The sequence below is a fragment of the Fringilla coelebs genome (genome assembly GCF_963513975.1).
Source record: "Fringilla coelebs genome assembly, chromosome: 2".
Classification (NCBI taxonomy): Eukaryota; Metazoa; Chordata; class Aves; order Passeriformes; family Fringillidae; genus Fringilla; species Fringilla coelebs.
In genome coordinates, this window is record NC_140029.1 from 13,936,798 (window position 1) to 13,956,064 (window position 19,267).

Below are 19,267 nucleotides of genomic sequence, written 5' to 3' on the forward strand. Positions count from 1 at the left end.
TGAAATTTGTCCTTTCATAGTCAAAAGAAATAGAAGGCAAGGGAATTTACATTTCCAGTATATTGGCAATCATCCAACTTCAAGAAAGTCTGCTTTCCTTTCATCTCTATTCCCATTTCTGCTTGATCAGGGAGGGCTGGGCACTCACCTGGGTGTGTCCATACCTGGTGCTACACCTTCAGGACACCAGCAGCAATCCCTGAAGAGCTGGCTTATGTGGTTGGGTTTATAAAAGGGCTGCCTGCTACCTCTGGCTGCTCCAGTCCTAGCACTGCTCATCTGTGCTGTCCAAATATTCTTCTAACAGCGTAACACTCCTGCAAATATTTCTCCTAAGAAAATGAGCTACAAATTTCAGGCCGAGTGCTGCATTAATCATGGTTTAATCATTTCCCTTGAGTATGCTTTCCATAATGTGTGAGTAGTTCTTGCAGAATCACTGATAAAGGAACTTAGTTAATGGGGAAAAGATTCAGCTGTAAGATTTGCTTCGTTTGGCTACCTGTTTTTCTTGCTTAGACACCTCTTTTGACATGTATTTTCCTTTTTTCTTGACAGCTGTCTCATTATTTCTTTTGACTTTCTCTTTTCTTTCTACTTTGTTTCTCATCTCCTCTTATTTACTTATCTACCCCTTTCCCTTTCACCTAGTTCATACATTTTTGTATTACATTTGGTTTTCTTTGAAGATGTGCAGAAGATAAATAGATTTGAAATTCGGGTCTCAAGAGGAAAGACCCTGAGGCACAATTGTCTTGTAACTCCTCACTGTCTGGATGGCCTTAGATGCTCGTATCCTCTGATGAAGTCTGATTTTTAAAAACAATACTGACAGTGCCCATTGAAGCTAAGTACTACTGCAATCCACTTTTTTGATTCTATCAAGGTTATCAATAGCCAATGGAGCCTCTCTGTTCTAAAAATTTTTGGGTTTATATTATCTTGGTCATATTCTCATGCTATTTAAGAGTAAGAAGTATGGTAATTTCACTTCAGCAGTGTTAAAGCTACAGTTGTGTGTGTTGAAGCAGCTGTACAGCAGAGCCAAATATGTGGTCGTGGCTCCTGGCCAGGTGTCAGCCATGTTCCATGTGAAGGGCTTAGCAACTCTGAATTTTCTTATGATAGAAGCATTTTCCTGCATTTAGAGAGAACGGCTACCATTACAGCCATGTTCTTTATCCATCTCTCGGCAGAACAGAACGACGCTTTTGCCAAAACTGTTGTAACAGCTTTCACTAAAAGGCAATTTCTTCAGCACCAAGAATTTGGTACTCGCAGCCCCGTGCTCCTCCCCGGGGAGCGGAGCGGGCAGGCGGGAGCTGTCCGGTCAGCACCGCCCGCCTTCGCTGCTTCTGAAGCAGCCAAACCTCACCGCGGGTCGCTGGGAGGGGTGACCGAGGCCGCCCGGCCCGGCTGTGCAGCCGCGCCCAGGGTCGGGGCGGACACAGCGGTGCGGCTCGGGGTGCCGCGCTGCCTCCCAAGGCCCGCACCGCTCCGGCACTGAGCGCGCCTGCGGAACGGGGCTCGGGCTGGAGCCAGCAGGGCCCTGGGGCCAAGAGGGCCACTGGGATCCTGGGGTGCATTAGGGACAGCAGTGCCAGCAGGGCAGGGAGGTGATCCTGCCCCTCCTCTCAGCCCCAGCGAGGCGTGTCTGGAGGGCTGTGTCCAGCTCTGGGCTCCTCAGGACAAGAGATCGCGGAGTGGGTCCAGTGGATGGCAACAAATAAGGTTAAGGGTCTGGAGCACCTCTCTGACAAGGAAAAGATGAGGAAGTTGGGCCTGTTCAGAGTCTACAAGAGTCGACTGAGAGAGAACCTCATTAATGTGCATAAATATCTAAAGGGGGGACGCCAAGAGGACGCAGCCCTTTTGGAGGCTCCTGTCTGGGTTGCCAAGCTTAGGACAAGAGGCAGCAGGGAGAAACTGATGCACAGGAAGTTCTACCTGAAAATGAGGAAGAACTACTTCACCGTGCAGGTGACCGGTCAGTGGAACAGACTGCCCAGAGAAGTTGTGCAGTCTCCCTCACTGGAGATGTTCAAGAACTTTCTGGACGCAGTCCTATGCCATGTGCTGTGGGACGGCTCTGCCCGAGCCGGGAGGCCGGAGCCGCTGCCCCCCGGTCCCCTCCAGCCGGGCCCATTCCGGCCCCCTGAGACCCGCGGGGGCGGGGCCCGCCCGCGGAGCCGCCGTGGGCAGCGCGCGGTGGCGCGGCGGGGCAGCAGCCAACCAGGAGCCCGCATGCAAATAAGACGGCCCCGCCCCCGCGCGCGCAGAGCGGGGCGGGGCCCGCCGGTTGCCGTGGCGACGCGAGCGGCCGAGCCCCCGGGCGGCTCCCGGGGAGACCCCCCGCGCCGGGCGGGCCCGGGCGGCGGCCATGCCAGTGCGTGCGGCCGGTGCTGAGTCAGGAAGAGGCATCCCCAAATCCCCCTCCGAGACCATGGAGGAGCTGGAACACACCTGCCCACAGCCGCGCCTGGTGAGTCGGGCCCGGCCGCGGCCCGCCCGCTCGAGCCGCCCCGGGTGCTGCGGGGCCGCAGGGCCGGGGGCGAGGGAGGGAGCCCGCGGGCGGCCGGTGCCGCCTCACGGCGGGTCCCTTTGTGCAACGCCAAGGAGAGGGCCAGCGAAGGCTGTCCGAGGTGGTCTGTGCCGTGCCGTGCAGGAACTCGGGGCAGTGCGGTGACAGCCAGGCAGGATCCTTGGTCCGCCCGTTAAAAACCCGGATCCCCCGCGCTCCCGGCGGGTCCGGGCGCGCCCGGGCACCGGCGCGGCTGCCACATGTGTGCGGGTGGCGGGAGCGGCGGCGGGAGGCGTGTGATGGCCAAGCCGTGTTACGGTCTCAAAAGCTGCCTGTTTCCAATAGTGAATACATAGGAGCCGGCTGCGGGGAGCGATGGCCGGTCCCAGCCGTTCCGGTGCCGCTCACGCCGGCAGCCCCCGGGGGCTCCTCAGTGACCGCCCGGCCCCGGGCTGCCCTGCGGGCCGGGTCTCGGACGGGTTACTGCGCTCAGGAACGGCAAATCCCTCTTTTCTCAACTTTAAAAGTCCTGTGAGGAATTGCCGGTCCGATTCAGGATGTGTAAGGAAGAAGAGAGTCTCGGAGAGCTGCGGTTTTTGGGGGGACAGGAGAATGAGGGAGGGCCGAGAGAGTGATGCTTAAAATAACTCCTCTGATGTTCATTGCTTGAAGACTCCCTCAGACCGTGTAGGCAACTTTACAAGGCTGCTGTACCCCAAGAGTTTGGGTTCTGAGAGCTGTCCTTCTTTTCATGTGCTCATTTAAAATTTTGAGTGTTTCCTTGCTTCTTATTTAAATCTGTTATTATTCCCAGCAGGAAAGATCTCTCCTTACCTCAGTATGGTATGCACCATTGGCAAGGTGATAGAAAGTTAATAACAGCAATTCATAAATCCAATCACAGAATTGTGGAGGCAGTGTCAAGATGTGAGAATGCATGATGTATGCAACAGTTTAGTACTAGAAATTAGATCACTTAACACCAGAATTCAGTTGCAGTGCTAATTAAAACATATTTAAACATCAAACTTCAGTAATTAAATTTAACACTATAGTTGAGACATTGTTCTGATTTGACAAGAAATAGCAACAGTCATTGGAGCTGACCTAAATTAATATTTTCTTCCTGCTCATGTTATAATTAGATTCATCTTTAAAGAAGACTGTTAATTTGTTCATGGAAAGCTTTTGGAGCTGTTTTAATTGGGAAGGCTAGCTCAGATGTAGTTACTGCAGTGTGTTCATCCAGGCTAAGATTTCTCTGTCAAAAGCTCACATATAACAACCTGTTTGAATATATTACTCTGTGTAGTCTGACATTTTAAAAGATTTTAAAGAAAGGAGTGACAATATGATACCAGTATTTACAGTATCATGCATTCTGGTATAATTTCTCTGGAAATTAAGGTGACAGAGTACATGAATGAAACAGGAATTCATTATGATGTTTTAGATCTTCCTGAGTACCAATAATGGACAATGGAGACATTTTCAATAAATATTTGTGGAAAGTGTGTCCTTATGAAGTGATACCTCATCAGTCATCAGATCTGTGTTATCTTCCGGCTAAAAAAAAAAGGTTGCCTGGTGAAGTATAATGCAGTACACTGAACTCAGAGCATAGGGAATGAGGCCAACAAGTGTAGTCAAGCAGTGTCTGAAGTGAGAAAAATTAAGGGTGGGTGTTCTGAAGAGTTAAAGTGAATGAACCTTTGACACACAGTCTAATAACATGGACATTGAGTTCCTATGAGATCTTTTTTAAGATCTTCAGTACTTGATCTGATCTCATCCTTTGAATGCAGCATGTGCAGTGGTGGGCCAGTAACCTTGTCACCTTGATTATCAGTGTAAAGGAAAAAGGGTGTCTCAGGTAACATTTTAATATTGTTTGGACCTCAGGATGGCTTTGGTACTTTAGAATTATATAACTGGTGGCAAGTCTGGGATATTTACAGATGACTTCTTAATGCTGTTCATTGGTTCTCACACATCTCTGAAATTAATTATCTGGGCTTTCAGGTTATATATAGGCTAAGTTGAAGGAAGCAGGTTTTTTTGAGAAATCATCTCAAATTTTAGAATGTGAAAAGGGGTTGGTTCTTTTCTGCAACTGTTATCATCCTTTTCATTTGAAACAGGAATTATTTCTTTAAAGCAGTAAAACTGTGAATATTTTTAACTGATATCTGCCATTAGACCTCTGATTTTAGGCTATGAAGTCTGCTAGCTTGTCAGGAGCTGTCACATTAGTACTAAAGAACCTGTGTCCTTCAAAGATCAGGAAATCAGGGGACATTGAAGGCAATTCTAGGGTAAATTTCAATGTGTATTGAAACCTGATGTTTTCCAGTGCCTGGTACTGTTGTCATTCTAAATTGCCATTAATGTTTTCCCAAGACACTCTGTGCATTTTCTTAACCAGCTGGAGCATTAATGAGCATTTGTGTTGCTTCAGTTAATTCCTCTGCTCCATCTCTGACTTAATCTTTGCCTTCTTTATGTTCTCAACTTCCATATATCTTAATGCCAGGAAAACGTCTCTCTGAGTGACCTCCCAGGTCTTGGTTTCAATGCACAACAGAGAAACAAACCCATCTGAGTCACAGGTTTTATCCATAGTGGTGATTTTAAGAGTTTGTGGTCAAGAAAAAACCCTCACAAATAGCATTTCTCCAATCCTGGTTTGCATCCTTTTGCATTTATCCCTTTTCTCGTCTGGACCAAACTGCTATGTTAGGCCATGTTCTCATCTGCTGCAGTCCCATTCATATTTTTAAGCCTTAGAATACCCGTGGTGATGGGGGCCTTCACTGTTCTCAGTGGGATAAACATGACCCCTGGTGATACCGTGCCACACATTGATGGCATGGCAGTTGTCCCTGGATAACTTTCAGTAAGCTGCAGAGTGCTGCTGGGCTGCGGACCTTAGCCGGGAAATCCTGCCCTTAGGGTTTGCCCATGTCCATCAGTACTAAAAAGGAAAGCTCTTAGTCTAACTGAGAGATACCATAGCAGGAAATACCAAAGAAGAAATACAAAACCGTGTGAAATTATTTGCTCATTTTTTTATAAATTATTTAGGTCACTTGGGATCAAGAGTTCCACTTTGGTCCCAAGTGTGTGTAGCTCCTTGAAGGATTGGTGTGTCCTTTGAAAATAACAAATCCTCGTGTGAAAGAAACAAACAGACATTTCAACACACTTTGTTCGGAAAGACAGTTTCATGCAACATCCTTCATAAAAGAAAACAATGGCAATTTATAAGGACAGTGCTGAAGATAAAGCAAATCCAAATACACATTGAAACTTACTTGAAAACAAACTTCAGAATGTACTGCTTGGTTTCCTTGTGTTTCATGTCTCTGTCTTCCAACGCAGGCATCAGTGAAAATGTGATAAAGTACTCTTAGGACCTGGGAACCAATGTCTTATTTTCAAAACTGTCAGAGCCTAACTGAGAGTTAGGTAAGTTCAGGGAATGCAGAGCAATACATTTCCATGACAGTACTTAATTTAAGAAACTAGATAAGCAGAAACCCACCTGAGTTAGCTGGGATGAATTACAGGGGAGTAGAGGGAGTAGATAGGTAGGTATGTGGTTAATTTGGCCTGTGCTCACAGGCACATCAGTGGGTAGAGGGCAAGGCAGGAGGAATTAAGCAGCAGTTTTCATTAATTTAAAGTGAATCTATCTTTAAGATGACGTAAAGAAGCAGGTAAGTGCTGTTCCTGAAATACTGGGATGTTCAAGGGTGTCTGACATCCATACTACCCTTGGATGTCTGTTCTCAAGCAGCTGAAGCTGTGGCCAGCTCTCATTTCTTGTACAGGAGGTGGCACTGGGGCCCTGTGTGGAAGTACCCAAATAGTTTATTGGGGACATTTTCTATCATCATTGCAAGGACAGACTAGCTGGATACTTCATCTATCCATATGGCGGATAAAACATGTTCTGCCAAGGCACTGCAAGTGTCACAGCCACTTGAGGTTCACCCTTGCAATCCCAGCACTGCTCCAAAGCCCACATTTACTTCTGTAGTGTTGTGAGATTCAGAGGCTACAGGCTTTTACAGGTCAATAGGAATTAGGTATTAAGTATCTTGGAGCCACTGAATCTACAGTGCTTGGAGAATGAGACTCAAGTACAACTGAATGTGACAGATCTCACATAATTTTAGGTATCAGCCGCTTCGGCCATTTTGTTAATTTTCTTGATTTTTTAGAAAAAATGGTAGTACATCAATTCAATTTTTTTTCCAATTATTCAAGTACATTTGGAAAACACTTACTTTTTATTTTATTGAAGAGTAGAGGAGAACATTTTAGTGTTTACACACACTGGAGCTGTATAATGGTTCAAGGAGTCACTCTACTTCTTTAGACAATTTCTTGTTGCTGTTGTTAAGCAATGAACTCACACAAAATCTGAAATAATAGCAAGGAAAGTGTACATGCCGTGGATTCCTGTGTTATCATCCCTTCATATTTACAAAGAATGTTTTATGAGGTTCTGATGCAATCCCTAGAATCGTTTCAGTATTTTATTTCCATGAGCTTTCATAGATCTTCATATTCATCTTTCCTATATCACTGGAAGGCAGTTTTAATCAGAGGAGCCAGTGATTAATGTAGGGGAAGTTTATTGTGGTTAAAAAGTGTCCCATGCATCTGTTTCTCTCTCACATGATATTATGACAGGGGGTCTGCCATCTGCTTACTTCCGTGTGGAATTAAGCATAAATAAATATGTAAATAACTTTACATTTAAGGAGCCCAAAATTGTTTTATTTGACTAAATATTTATTTGGTCCTTTAGTAGTTTGGGTTTTGCTCTGGATTAATTTTCATTTTCATAAATGTTGGCTAATATATAAAACCACAAACCCATAAAAACGTGCCAAGTGAAGTTTGTGCTTGAGGACATGTAGCACTTAAAAAAACCTAAATTGCCCATAGACATGAAAAATCTGCTTAGATTTCCCCCTATTACATCAGAGGACCTGCAGTTTATTTGCCTTCTGAAATGCTACAGTTTCTGCAAAAAAATGTTGCAGTATATATTTGTCAGGTGCACAGAACTACAGATACCTTTTCAGGAATCAGAAATAACCTGTAAACACAGGGAGAAAACACTACATTCTATATTTTGCATTCTCTACTTGAAATGCAATGATATTTTAGAAATAGGTTTTATTAGCAGAATATTGCCAACTTCTTAAACTGTGCTGTTGCCATTATAACAAAGGTTTGTATCATACCTTTGAAAAGGAGTGGAAAAATATTGTGAATAGATTCTTTCTGCTCCCTCCTCAGGAGCATAGACAACATTATAGTATAACATATGTATAAAGTGTAAAAAGAACTCAGCACATGCGTGGATATGGAGAAGAAGAAATACAGAATTAGGAGGCAGATTCTGACTACACAGGCAAGAATATGTGTAGTGTATACTCACACATCCACAATCATGCACAGGCATTCAGTACAGCCATAACTGTCTGTCCCAGTGTGTCCTTTGTTTCCATGTAATCTGCTTCCCTGTTTTACACACATACAAACAGATGGTATAAGGTGAAAACCTCTTGAAAGGCACTGGATGAATCAGGGATCTTGTAAAGAAGCCCATCACCCTCGCTGTGGGAAAATAGATCTTTCCCAGCGTTTTTCTGCTGACAGCTGAGGAACTGCAGAGTATGTGTCTCCTGTGCAGGAGGAAAAAAAATGTTTGGGGTTTTTTTGCTTCTTCATAGCTCTGTTTCTGAGTAATTGTGTATACAAAATGCTGTTCTATGTCTGACATTAAATAATTGATAAATGTAAAGTATCTCTGTAAAGAAGCACAAGTAGAGATTGATTATTTGGCCAAAATCATCCAATAGTTTAGCTATATAACTGAATTGCTTTCAAAAGATTAACCCTTGCCTGTGTTAAAGCAGAGTTGAATTCTTTTAGCCATATATCAGGTGAATTTGCAGATGACGCTATGTGGGGTAGGAGTGTTGGTCTGCTTGAGGGTAGGAAGGATCTGCAGAGGGACCTGGATAGACTAATTAATGGGCTGAGGACAGTTGCAGGAGCTCAATAAGGGAAAGTGGCCTGTCCTGCACTTGGGTGACAACAACCCCATGCAGCATTACAGGCTGGAGGAAGAGTGGCTTGAGAGCTGCCCAAGGAACCTGGGGTTGCTGGTCACCAGCCAGCTGACTATGAGCCAACATGTGCCTAGGTGGCCAAGAAGGCCAATGGCACCTGGCCTGTATCAGAAAGAGTGTGGCCAGCAGGACCAGGGCAGTGATTGTAACCCTTACTCAACAATGGTGAAGCCACACCTTGAGTGTCCAGTTCTGGGCCACTCACTTCAAAAAAGGTACTGAGGTGCTGGAGTGTGTCCAGAGAAGGGCAACAAGGGTTGTGAAGGGTCTGGAACATGTTCTGTGGGGAATGGCTGGGTTTGTGTACTCTTGAGGAGGCTCAGGGGGAAGCTCGTTGCTCTCTACAACTGCCTAAAAGGAGGCTGTGGTGAGGTGGGAGCTGGTCCCTTCTGTTGTGCCTACAGTGAGTGCACCAGAGGAAATGGCCTTAAGCTGAGACAGAGGAGATTCAGATTAGATATTAGAATTTTTTTTTCAGTGTTAGGGTGGTCAGACATTGGAATAGGTTGCCCAGGGATGTGCGGGGTCACCATCTCTGGAGGTGCTCAAGAGGCATCTGGATCTGGCACTGGATGTGTTTTGGTGGTTTAGGGGTTACAGTGGTAGAGCTGGGTTGACAGTTGGAGTGGATGATCTTAAAGCTCTTTTCCAACTCTCATGATTCTATGATTCTATACAGTAATGTCCAAGTAAAAAGAAATGTATAATAGACATTCAAAACACAGGAGCTGATGTTATCTCCACTGATCAGTAACACACAGAGTGGCATTAGAGCAATGGTTACACGGTTTTGGTCTCTTGACTATGGCCAGCCTTCAGCATTACTCCTGGGCCAGCAAGCAGCTGCTACTGGGCATTGAGTTGCACATGCTCCACAGCCAGTTTGGTTCTTGGTGATGGTGTCTGCAGGCTGATGGCTGGTAACTGGTGCTCCTTTGAAGGAGCCACAAGCTTCTTTATCCTGGAAGGCTGTGTATCCCTCCTTGGTGCTGGGATACCTGACAGCTTTCCTGTCTGCAGCCATCAGGACAGGAGAACATCAGGCTCACGGGCTGCACAGTGCCATTGCTGCAGTTTGCTCTTCCAGTGAGTCCTGCCTGGATCACTGGCATGCAGAGCTCCTCCCATCTCCTTCTGGCCGTGCCAGGGGAGCAGGCTCAGGTGGATGACTTCCCAAGGGTCACATTTCACTTCTAGCTGGTGTTCATGGAGGCTGAGGTGCTTCATTGGCAGCTCTTTCATTTGAACTCTGCTTGACTTGGGGCCCATCCTACCTTTAGGGATAATTTTGTTTTCTAAATAATGTGTTCCACTTCAGTCAGAAGTCATGGCTGTCATGCAGGAATCTTGTCACAAAATTCTCTGGCATTTTGCAAATATTACACTAGATTACATAATAGTTGTTCTAGTTTCATAATCTATGAATCTCTACATATATACATCATGCTTCTTGAAAAGGCAGTGGAAGCTGTGGAAGCTGCTTTTCTTCTGCAGTATCTTCAATTTGTAATTACATCTTGCACTTAATAATTACGTAATACTAATGATGAGCAAAGTATATTTGATTGAAGATTAAGCCCAGAAAGAGCAACAAAGTTAATTTGAAATGCTTGCAAACAGAATGAAGTTACTGTTCTTATGAGGTTAGTTTGCCATATTTTAGTTTGCATCCATCTTCCTGAGTCAGCAGAACTGTAAGAGAACAGAGACTGTTTTCTACACTGGCATTGATATTAGAACAGTTTGTAAAAAGTTTACCAGAAGACAACCACCAGTAACAGTCAATTAAAATTTAAATGCAAATAAATTTAGGTTACTGACCCAAACAGATAGACAAAATGGTTTTCCTTTTTGACAGTGTTTGCTCCCTGAACCTCTAAGAGAAGACCTTGGTAGTCCTTAACGTGGCCTTTCCACTTACAAAAAGTGTTCATACCTCAGAAACTTGGCACATACTTACTTTTCAATAGTTTTGATAGGGTTTTTTCTTAAATATTCCTTGAAACTGATGTCAGTGTTTGCTGCTCTGTAATTATTGTTTCCCAACATCAGGAGCAGGTTCCCAAAATAATCATTCCTCATATGAGTAGACCTTACCCACGTTATTTGTTCCAGTGAAATCACTTATCTGTTTTAAATACTGCCTCTGAGACTAAAGGTGGTTACAGCATCAGACCTCCCACAGAATTTCCCTGCCAGTTTAATTCTTTCATGAGCACAGGCCCAGCCTGCTTTATCACGTGTTGCCTCTGTAGCTGTACTGGTTCATGATCTGAAATTTCATTGATCTTTGTTGATGGCAAAATCTTAGATGACAACACAATTTTACCAAGAGGGAGGAGAGAAGGTATTGTAGTTGCATGAATTAAAAAAAGCTAGTAGCTCCTTCCATTAGCTGTATTTCCTGCGGTCACCCTGCAGGCAGAGGTATAAAGGCAGGTGCATTATGGCTTGGATGGGTCTACATTTGCCTACTTAACATAATGTTTCTGTCTTCCTTGCTTGTGTGTAAAAAATCCAGCCCAACTACCAAACATACAGAAGCAAGCAAGCAATAACACAACAGGCTGTAATCAAAAGAGAGGGCATGGAGGTGCTTGTGTCCTTGACCTCTTATTTCAGTGGTAGGACTCCTCTCCCTCTACAAATCACCAACTTTCCATTTAATCATTAGAAACACAAGCATGAGTGTTTATCTTATGCCTAGGAGCTAAGCTAAACGGCTACAGTAGCCTAAGAGACTGAATGAAGAGAGATAATAAAAAGGCAGCGTCAAGATACGCCTGAAAATAAGGTGCTTCTAGCTGTCATGTTGGGTTTCTTCATGAAGTGTCCTGGCCCCAGAGCCAGCTCAGGGATGCCAACCACACCGTGCTCTTCTTTGGGCTACTGTCTCACCAAATAGAGCTGTGGTTTACAAAGACATTGCTGGTGCATATGGAGCTGTGAGGTGCTTGCTGGGAAAGCCCCCATTATCCACCTTCCATCTATTAATGTTCTGATGTTTATTGAGCATCGTTCTGTTGATTTGCAAATTTCCTAGAAAGCAAGTAAGACACTATTTAAACTTCTCATAGAACGAACAGCTTCTAATATGCAAGGGTTACTAAATATGATGATTTCTTGTACCCTCATTTTACTGAATGCTGTGTCTTAATTTCCAGGAAACAGGACTCTTATTGCAAGAGTTTTTAATCATCTTCTGAAGTAAATATCATTAATAAGTCCTAATATTATAATGACTTCTCCATTTGTGACATGTGATAAGCTTTCTCCCACATATTACTGCAGCATGATGCAGGTCTCAGGGGCTTACCTTGGTCCCAAATGCAATGCTAATTTCACTTGCTTGACTAATTGCAAATGCAAATGCTTAGAATATGAGGAAGGCAGAGATAAAGGGAAAGACAGAAGTACAGTCTTTGTCTAACCATATGATGATTTGCAAAACTATAGCAAACTTCCAAAATAACTTTAATGGATTAACCAAATTTAAAAAGCTGCTATATAAATTACTTGCTGTTTTCTCACAATTCTAATTATTACCGTCAAGAAACTGGAAAGAATGCAAGTAATTATATATACAAACTGAAAAGGTTTAATAAATTATTTCTGGGTTTTAATAATTTCTTGAAATATTTTCCTTTATGGGCTTTTATACAAACCAAATGGTCTCATTTTACTCATAAGATGTTTTTGTTAAGCTTAGCAATAATTTTTCTAGGACAGATAAAATAAAATAGTAGTGAGTAGTCATTTGGAAGCTATTGCTATAGCTTTCATCTGTCAGCACATGGTGTTTATGCTTTTCTCTGTTTGGTTTTGACAGAATATGGCTGATTTTAATGTATTGCATTTGATGTATTTTCATATCTGGTAACTGTGAGATCAGAGAGTAGAGGGAATATTGACAGGTCTGGTTCTAAGCCCTGATCTGTAAAGTGAGCTTTAATGACAAACATTTATAAAAGCTGGACCGATGGGAAGCTGATAGAGGTCGTTCTCCATTGAGGAGAGACTGAAAGAAAAATCTCAGTGTTGCAAAGGTGGTTACATGGATGAAAAGCACCACTGTGTTTGCCTGGGGGGAAAAAGAGATATCTTCCTGCAAACCAGGTCTATTTTCTTCAGATAACCTTCAAGGAAACAACCTCTGCCAAGCTAGGAGCTGATTACCAGTTGCAGGGCTCAGACCATAGCCATTATTGTTTTAACATTTCTGCCTTCCTCTTTATCTCAGCAGGAACCAGGCTGTATGGGCTGCCGTGTAACTTGACCTTCCTTGGAGATAAAAAGACAGATTAGCACCCAGCAATAGCAAAGCCAGAAGCAAAAGACAGTATTTAGAAAATAAAGGAAAGAGCTGGCACTGTATGATTATGTGTAATGTTCTACACTGTGCAGCGTGGGTGGCCTGATGAACAGTTCCCCTCCATGAAACCCAGACAGAAACTTGGGCTTGGTAATAGTTTCTCCATTTTTAACCTTGTCTGTGCAGAGATGCTGTGATTTTCACCATGAAGATGCGAATGATGATAATTTCCTTTAACATTTGAGAGTATGGGAAAAAAATAAGGAAAGAAAAATGGAAAGGAAAAGAAGGAAACCTACATAAAATTGCCTTACTTGTAGTAAACAAAATGAATAGCAAATCAGCAGAAAGAACTGGATCTGAATCTTTAAGTCTTTGCTGTTGTTTTACTACTGTCCTCTGAGCTTTCCATGCAACAGACCAGTGAGCCCAGAGATCTGCCAGCAATTAGGCATGATGTGTCTGTAAAGTGTCTCAGGGATGCTAAAGAATGCTAAATGCTCAGTGATTAATCATTCAGCATCAAAAATCTGAAAAACCATGTAAAGGCAAAAAGAGATGCTGTTATAATCATCCATGGATACTCAAACTGGTGTGACAACTGTACATCATATGGTCACTGTGGAAACCCAACCAAGCCACACCTGCACAGCCATGAACTCCCAGTTAAATCATGGGGGAGGCAAAGTGACAGATTTCCTTCAGCTTTTCTCAACCACCATTTTATTTCAAAAACAAAGCAAACCAAAAATCAGATATGTTTTTGTAAAGATTTGAAGGCAAAAGCTGTAGAAGCTGTCTGTTTTTCCTATCAGACTATATGGCAGATAATAAATACCTGAAGGTCTGATGGCTGATAACTTCCTACATAGCCATGGGCAGAAAATACAAATTCAGTAATCAAGTTTCCTGACAGATAATGCCACGTCAGCCTTCACACATCCTCACACTGTCTCGAATATCTTTAGGTTATAAGCTCCTCAGAGCAAGTATCCTTTTGGTGCTCTGATCACAGTTAGAGTGTTTTAGTACTATTACAGAATGTGTCAGACCAGAAAGGATTTGCAGCTCAGTCAGCTCTTGTTAAATGGGACTTAAGGTTGCATCCTTGCCTTTATTTTGAATGGCTTCTCAAAATTATAGGAGATTCTGACTAAAGCCACAACAAACCAACCTCTACTCCCAATTATTTGTACTGATGCCAGTGGCAGGAAAGGGTGCTTGTTAAGAGGTGGCTCATTTGCAGCTTTCCAAGTCCCAAGTAGTTTTTCCAGCTGTTACTTATAGGTAACAGAATACATTTTTCCTTGGCCCTTCAGAGTCACTGAGAAGTGTTAAGCTATTCACACTATCCAACCTGACTTTGTTGTGCAAGCAAAAAAAATTGTGTGCCTTCACCCACTTCAAAGATGACCAAGCTTCTCTAACAGAGACAAAGAATTCAGTCACATGACATGTTTAGAAAGCTTTAATTTCCTCACCATCCTACCTTGTGTGAATTCTGTGTGCAAAAATCCCCAGAGAACAAACTGGCATGAAGTCTGGTTACAGCATTCTGCCACAATTAAATGGTTCTTTTATAACTACTTGGTGGGGAAAATAAATTTACTTTCTTTGTGCTTTTTCCTCCTTCCAGACTCTGACGGCACCTGCTCCATTCGCTGATGAAACAAGCTGTCAGTGCCAAGCACCCCATGAGAAGTTAACCATTGCACAAGCCCGCCGGGGAACACCAGGTATGTGGAGAGAGCTACATCCACAGTATCATGGGCACTCCCAAAGCACTGCTTCTTCCATACAAACATCAAGTAACGCTTATATGTGCTTTCTACTCAAAAGCAAAAGCCTAATGTCTAGTGCTGTCAGGTAATGGAGAAGAAACCAGCAACTACAGAGGCATTATGTTCTCTTCGAAAAACAAGAGAAGACATTTCAAGTTAGAATTGGATGTATTTGTGGATGTTGGTTAGAAGGAAGGCTTGCCAGCCCACTCCAGCCAGCCTGAAAATTGTGTTATGTAGTAGCTACCTTCTGGAGTCTCATCTCTGGAAAACTTCTTTCACTGATGCTCCTGATGATTGCATCAGATCTTCAGTGGCCTTAAAGGTTACTTACCAATTTCTTTGTCTGGGCATCTGTGATTGGACTGGGGAAGCAGGATGATTTCACATGAAGTCCCAAATGTATGCTTCAGGCCCCCTATATTTGAAGAGGTTATTTTTTAAAAGGCTCTGTTTACTTACTCTACTTACTTAAAATAAGCTTTTAAAGTATGTACACATTATAGGAGCAAGCTGCAGCTTTCCAGTCACCTGTGCAAGGAACAGTGTTCTCCCATGGACCCTTAGATGTCCTGACTGCAGTGACAGCTCTCTGCTGTCACTGAAACACAGTCCATGGCGCTTTGAGCTCTGTTGATTTCATCTCCACTGTGCTTTTGCTTGGAGGTGGCAAAGCATGTCATTTGAGAAAGCAAATCCTTTTTCAATCTGGAGGCTGCTGCTGAAGGTGCTGTACAGAAAGAGTTATAAAGGTGATAGCATGAGAAAGAGGAGTTACAGGCTCATTAGAGAGAAGAACTTGGGGAAAGTCTGGAAAAAGTGAAGTAAAAGGTTTGCATAGAAGAGGTAGGCAATTGATTTTTACAGCAGTAAGCTGTGGAAAAAGTCAAGGCAAGAGGGAAGGAAAGGGAAATGATGGGAAAAATCCATAAGGCATATCTGATTAGAAAGGCAGAGAGAAAAGAACAAGACATATGGTGGAACTCTGAATGAGGCAGGAAGATGACATTTTTGCTAAATTAGAATATGGGGATGATGGATGATAATAAATAGGATAAGTCTGAGAGAAAACAGCAGAGAGTACAAATAATCAGAAACTGCAGGTTCACCTGTGGGGCTTTTGAATATCAGAACTGGGGTAAATCTCTGTAATCATCTGATCTGGGAACAAAATGCCATCCAGGAGTATTAAGTGCAACTTGTTTGGGATCTGAAAAATCACTGTGGTGTTTCTTTCTCCACAGTTGACAGACCTGTCAGAGTGTATGCAGATGGAATATTTGACCTCTTCCACGCTGGCCATGCTAGAGCTCTTATGCAAGCTAAAACTCTATTCCCAAATAGCTACTTATTAGTAGGAGGTAAGATCAGAGTTATTTATTGCACTGGATTTTTGCTTCTGTGCTTCACTATCAGAAAGTTATTGCTGTGCTCCCACCCCCAGCTGTTTATACACTATGACTTGAATGCTGCTTTCACTCAGGGGCTTTCTATAGGTGATTTGCCTTGAATTACATCTTACAATTGCGTCAATTAAAGTAAAAGTCAAATTCTGCCCTCAGCAGCACAGGCACAATTCCCATTCTAGTTAAAGCAGGTGCCTGCATGGTTCTGAGCTTAAAATAGCTCCATATGAATAATTTACCTTTTTCAGTTATTTGCTCAAAATTGTTGAAAGATGGAGATGAGTGAATGAGAGCAACCATTATTTATTTCTGGCTCATTGGTCCCTTTGCCAGCCAGACACAAACCGTGACCTCTGCCTGCCAGCTCCAGATCCAGCCTTCAGCATCATCACAGAAGCTAAGTCTGGCCCATTGTCATAGAAGACCCAAATGTAGGTCATGAGTGGAATGTAATTTCAGTTCACAGGTGTCCCCAGGCAGGTTACTTTCTTAATCCTTCTTTTTTTTTTTTTTTTTTTTGCTAAGAATATCTTCTTTTCTTGGTGTGTGCCTGGCTAACAGCTGTTCAGCAGTTGGCTTGTGCCAGAGGAGTCACTGGAGGGTGGCTCTTTCCTACCTAGTTGGCTGTGCAAGCCCTGCTCTCATGAAGCCTCATAAATGTGCAGTTTGGTTCCATTTTCCTTGCACCTCCAGGGTTGAGATATTCCTCGCAGAAACATTTCACAGCAACCTTCATTCAGCTGCTCAAATGCTTTACAGTGAACATGAGTGCAACCTTCAGGTACTATAAGGTGCATTATTTTGCATATTTGTCCCAAACAGTTGCGGGGGAGGGGGGTTGGGGGGAAAGACCCAACACAGAGGAAAACCAAAATCTCTTTAGAAACACGTATTTTAGTTTTATTCAAATTTATTAAATGTGGCAATTCCCATGGAGCTTCCTGTGAGGTAAAGGACAAGTCCCTATGTTAGGAAGGAAAGGATTCTCTGGTTTCCTGCTGAGCCAGACAACTTGCAGAAGAAGCAAGTGGAAGCGTAAGACTGTGACGTTTAAAAAAAAAAAAGGCAAGTTATGTACATTTTGTTTTTGTTTTCGAAGGATATGGCATTGCCCCAGATAAGGGAAGGAGCTTTGGGGCAAAAGCCTGGCTCCTTTGAAATTCATGGCATAGCTTCACTTTGCCCCTATTTTTGGTGTGAAGGACAAAGCAGCCAGCACTCATCAGCACCTTCTCCCAGCAAGGCACTGTGTGTTAGCATGTTTAAAAAATGGACACCTTTCCACACCCACATACAATTTGTGCTGCAAAAGCACCGGTGTCATATGTCTTTGTGGGCATCACAACAAACCCCTTCTATTTTACTTGTAAAGACAATTATTTGGACCTAAGATCACTTTTCTTTTTAAAATGGACATTTATACCTCCCCAAATCAGTTATTAGAGCAGGATGACAGATTCAAAAGAAGTACAAAGAAAGATATTATGTCTGCATTTTACATGAACAAATAGGAATCAGAAAATAAAATCAAACCTTTCTTCAGAATTCAAGCAAAAATTACTATTTCCCAATAATTTTGGCTACCCTCTCCTTTTCTTCCAGGAGAGGGTAGCCTAAAGATGTCATAAAGGCTGTAAATAAATACAAATACAGTCTCTGAAGGGATCTTTCTCCTGGAAATGCTTTGATCACCATTAAATTTGTCAGCAGGCATCAAAACTGACATAATAGGACAGAGTAGCATTTTGCTTGCTGAAATTCATACATATGTTATTATCTGGCTTTGAATTTTGCACAAGCTTCAGGGCTGTCTAAGCCTTTCTACATTTTTCCTACTTTGAAAGTCTTTAATGACCATCACAGCAAGAACATCCATTTCAGATCTCAGAAAAGACTTCATCTTTGCCAGCACCTTGCCTGATAGGTTGATGTTTTCAAATTAGAAAGAAGCAGCAACTGTAGGGCTGCTCTCACACTTCACTGCGGCACTGGTAATGTTACATTTATCATTTGTCAAGTACATTTACAGACAAAGATCCACAGGCACAGGTTTGACCTGTGGTGAAGGACAACCACTGGCAACCCAGCTATAAATGGGTATCACATTATTCCGTGAGGGGTGTCAAATGACTGTTGTAGCTGTAATGTTGGACAGAGGTGGTTGTGGAGAAGGTCACTGGTTTTTACACAATGTTACGTGGGTAGAAAGATAATACCTAACTTTTACAGTCCTCTGGTAATGTGGGTCCTGCTGCATGTAATTTTAAAAGCAATGTGACAAAGTATTGGTGCATCCAGAGTTAAAGATGCAGGATTTCTGGACCTTTAATTCTGCTCATTTCACTAGAGCATATGACTTCTCCCAGTCCTTTCCTTGGGGCTTCCTTCAGCAGCTTTCCATTTGAACATGGCACAAGCCTTACTCTTCTTCCTGTGAAACCTGCTGAACTCAAAGCTAAGCTTGGAGACAGAGTCCTAAAAAGTTTTCTATGACTTGTTTTCCATCAGGATTTATTTAATGAGAAACTGTCCCGCTGTGATTTTGAGCTTTGTTGGCAAATTTACCTTTTAGAATGTTGTTTACATAAAAATAAAAAGCAGGAAGGGGAGGCCCAGAGAGACTGAGGGGTCTCCATCTTTGGAAATCCAACTGGACATGGAGTGCAACCTGCAATTGACTCTGCTGGGAGGAGGGGGTTTGGATCAGGTGGTCTCGAGTGGTTTTCCTGCTTCGACCATTTTGTGATACCTGAAGTTAGTGAGCACTCTGTGATTGTCCGTGCTGTCTTCTTTGATTGGTTTTAAAGCATTGGCCATCACCCCTGAGATATCACAGCCCATGAAACCTCCACTTAAGAGTTGGGATGGTTTACCTTAGCATATAAAGGATCCCACCTGAAGTGTCTTAAAATATCATACTTGGCCTCTGGCTGCAGCTCCAGAAAGAGAAGGTGGTCTCATTATTACACAGTTATATCTGCCAACTCCAAGCAGAACTCTTAGATGCTCTAGAACACCCCAAAAATTGCTAAGCTAATAACGAAGTGCTTAATGGATTTACCTAGTATAATCAACTCCTGGTCATGCTGATT

General features: G+C 43.1%; 1 protein-coding gene across 1 annotated transcript in view; it reads left to right on the plus strand.

The window, feature by feature from the left end:
* Nucleotides 1-2,380: 2,380 nt before the first annotated feature.
* The window catches only part of PCYT1B (phosphate cytidylyltransferase 1B, choline), a gene marked incomplete at its 5' end in the record, with an annotated part of 29,522 nt that continues 12,635 nt past the window's right edge, over nt 2,381-19,267 (plus strand). Inside the window, 3 exons of the mRNA XM_084225322.1 lie at nt 2,381-2,482; nt 14,625-14,724; nt 16,014-16,130. Of these exons, the coding sequence (XP_084081448.1) occupies nt 2,381-2,482; nt 14,625-14,724; nt 16,014-16,130 (319 nt within the window). The remainder of the gene's footprint in view (nt 2,483-14,624; nt 14,725-16,013; nt 16,131-19,267) is intronic.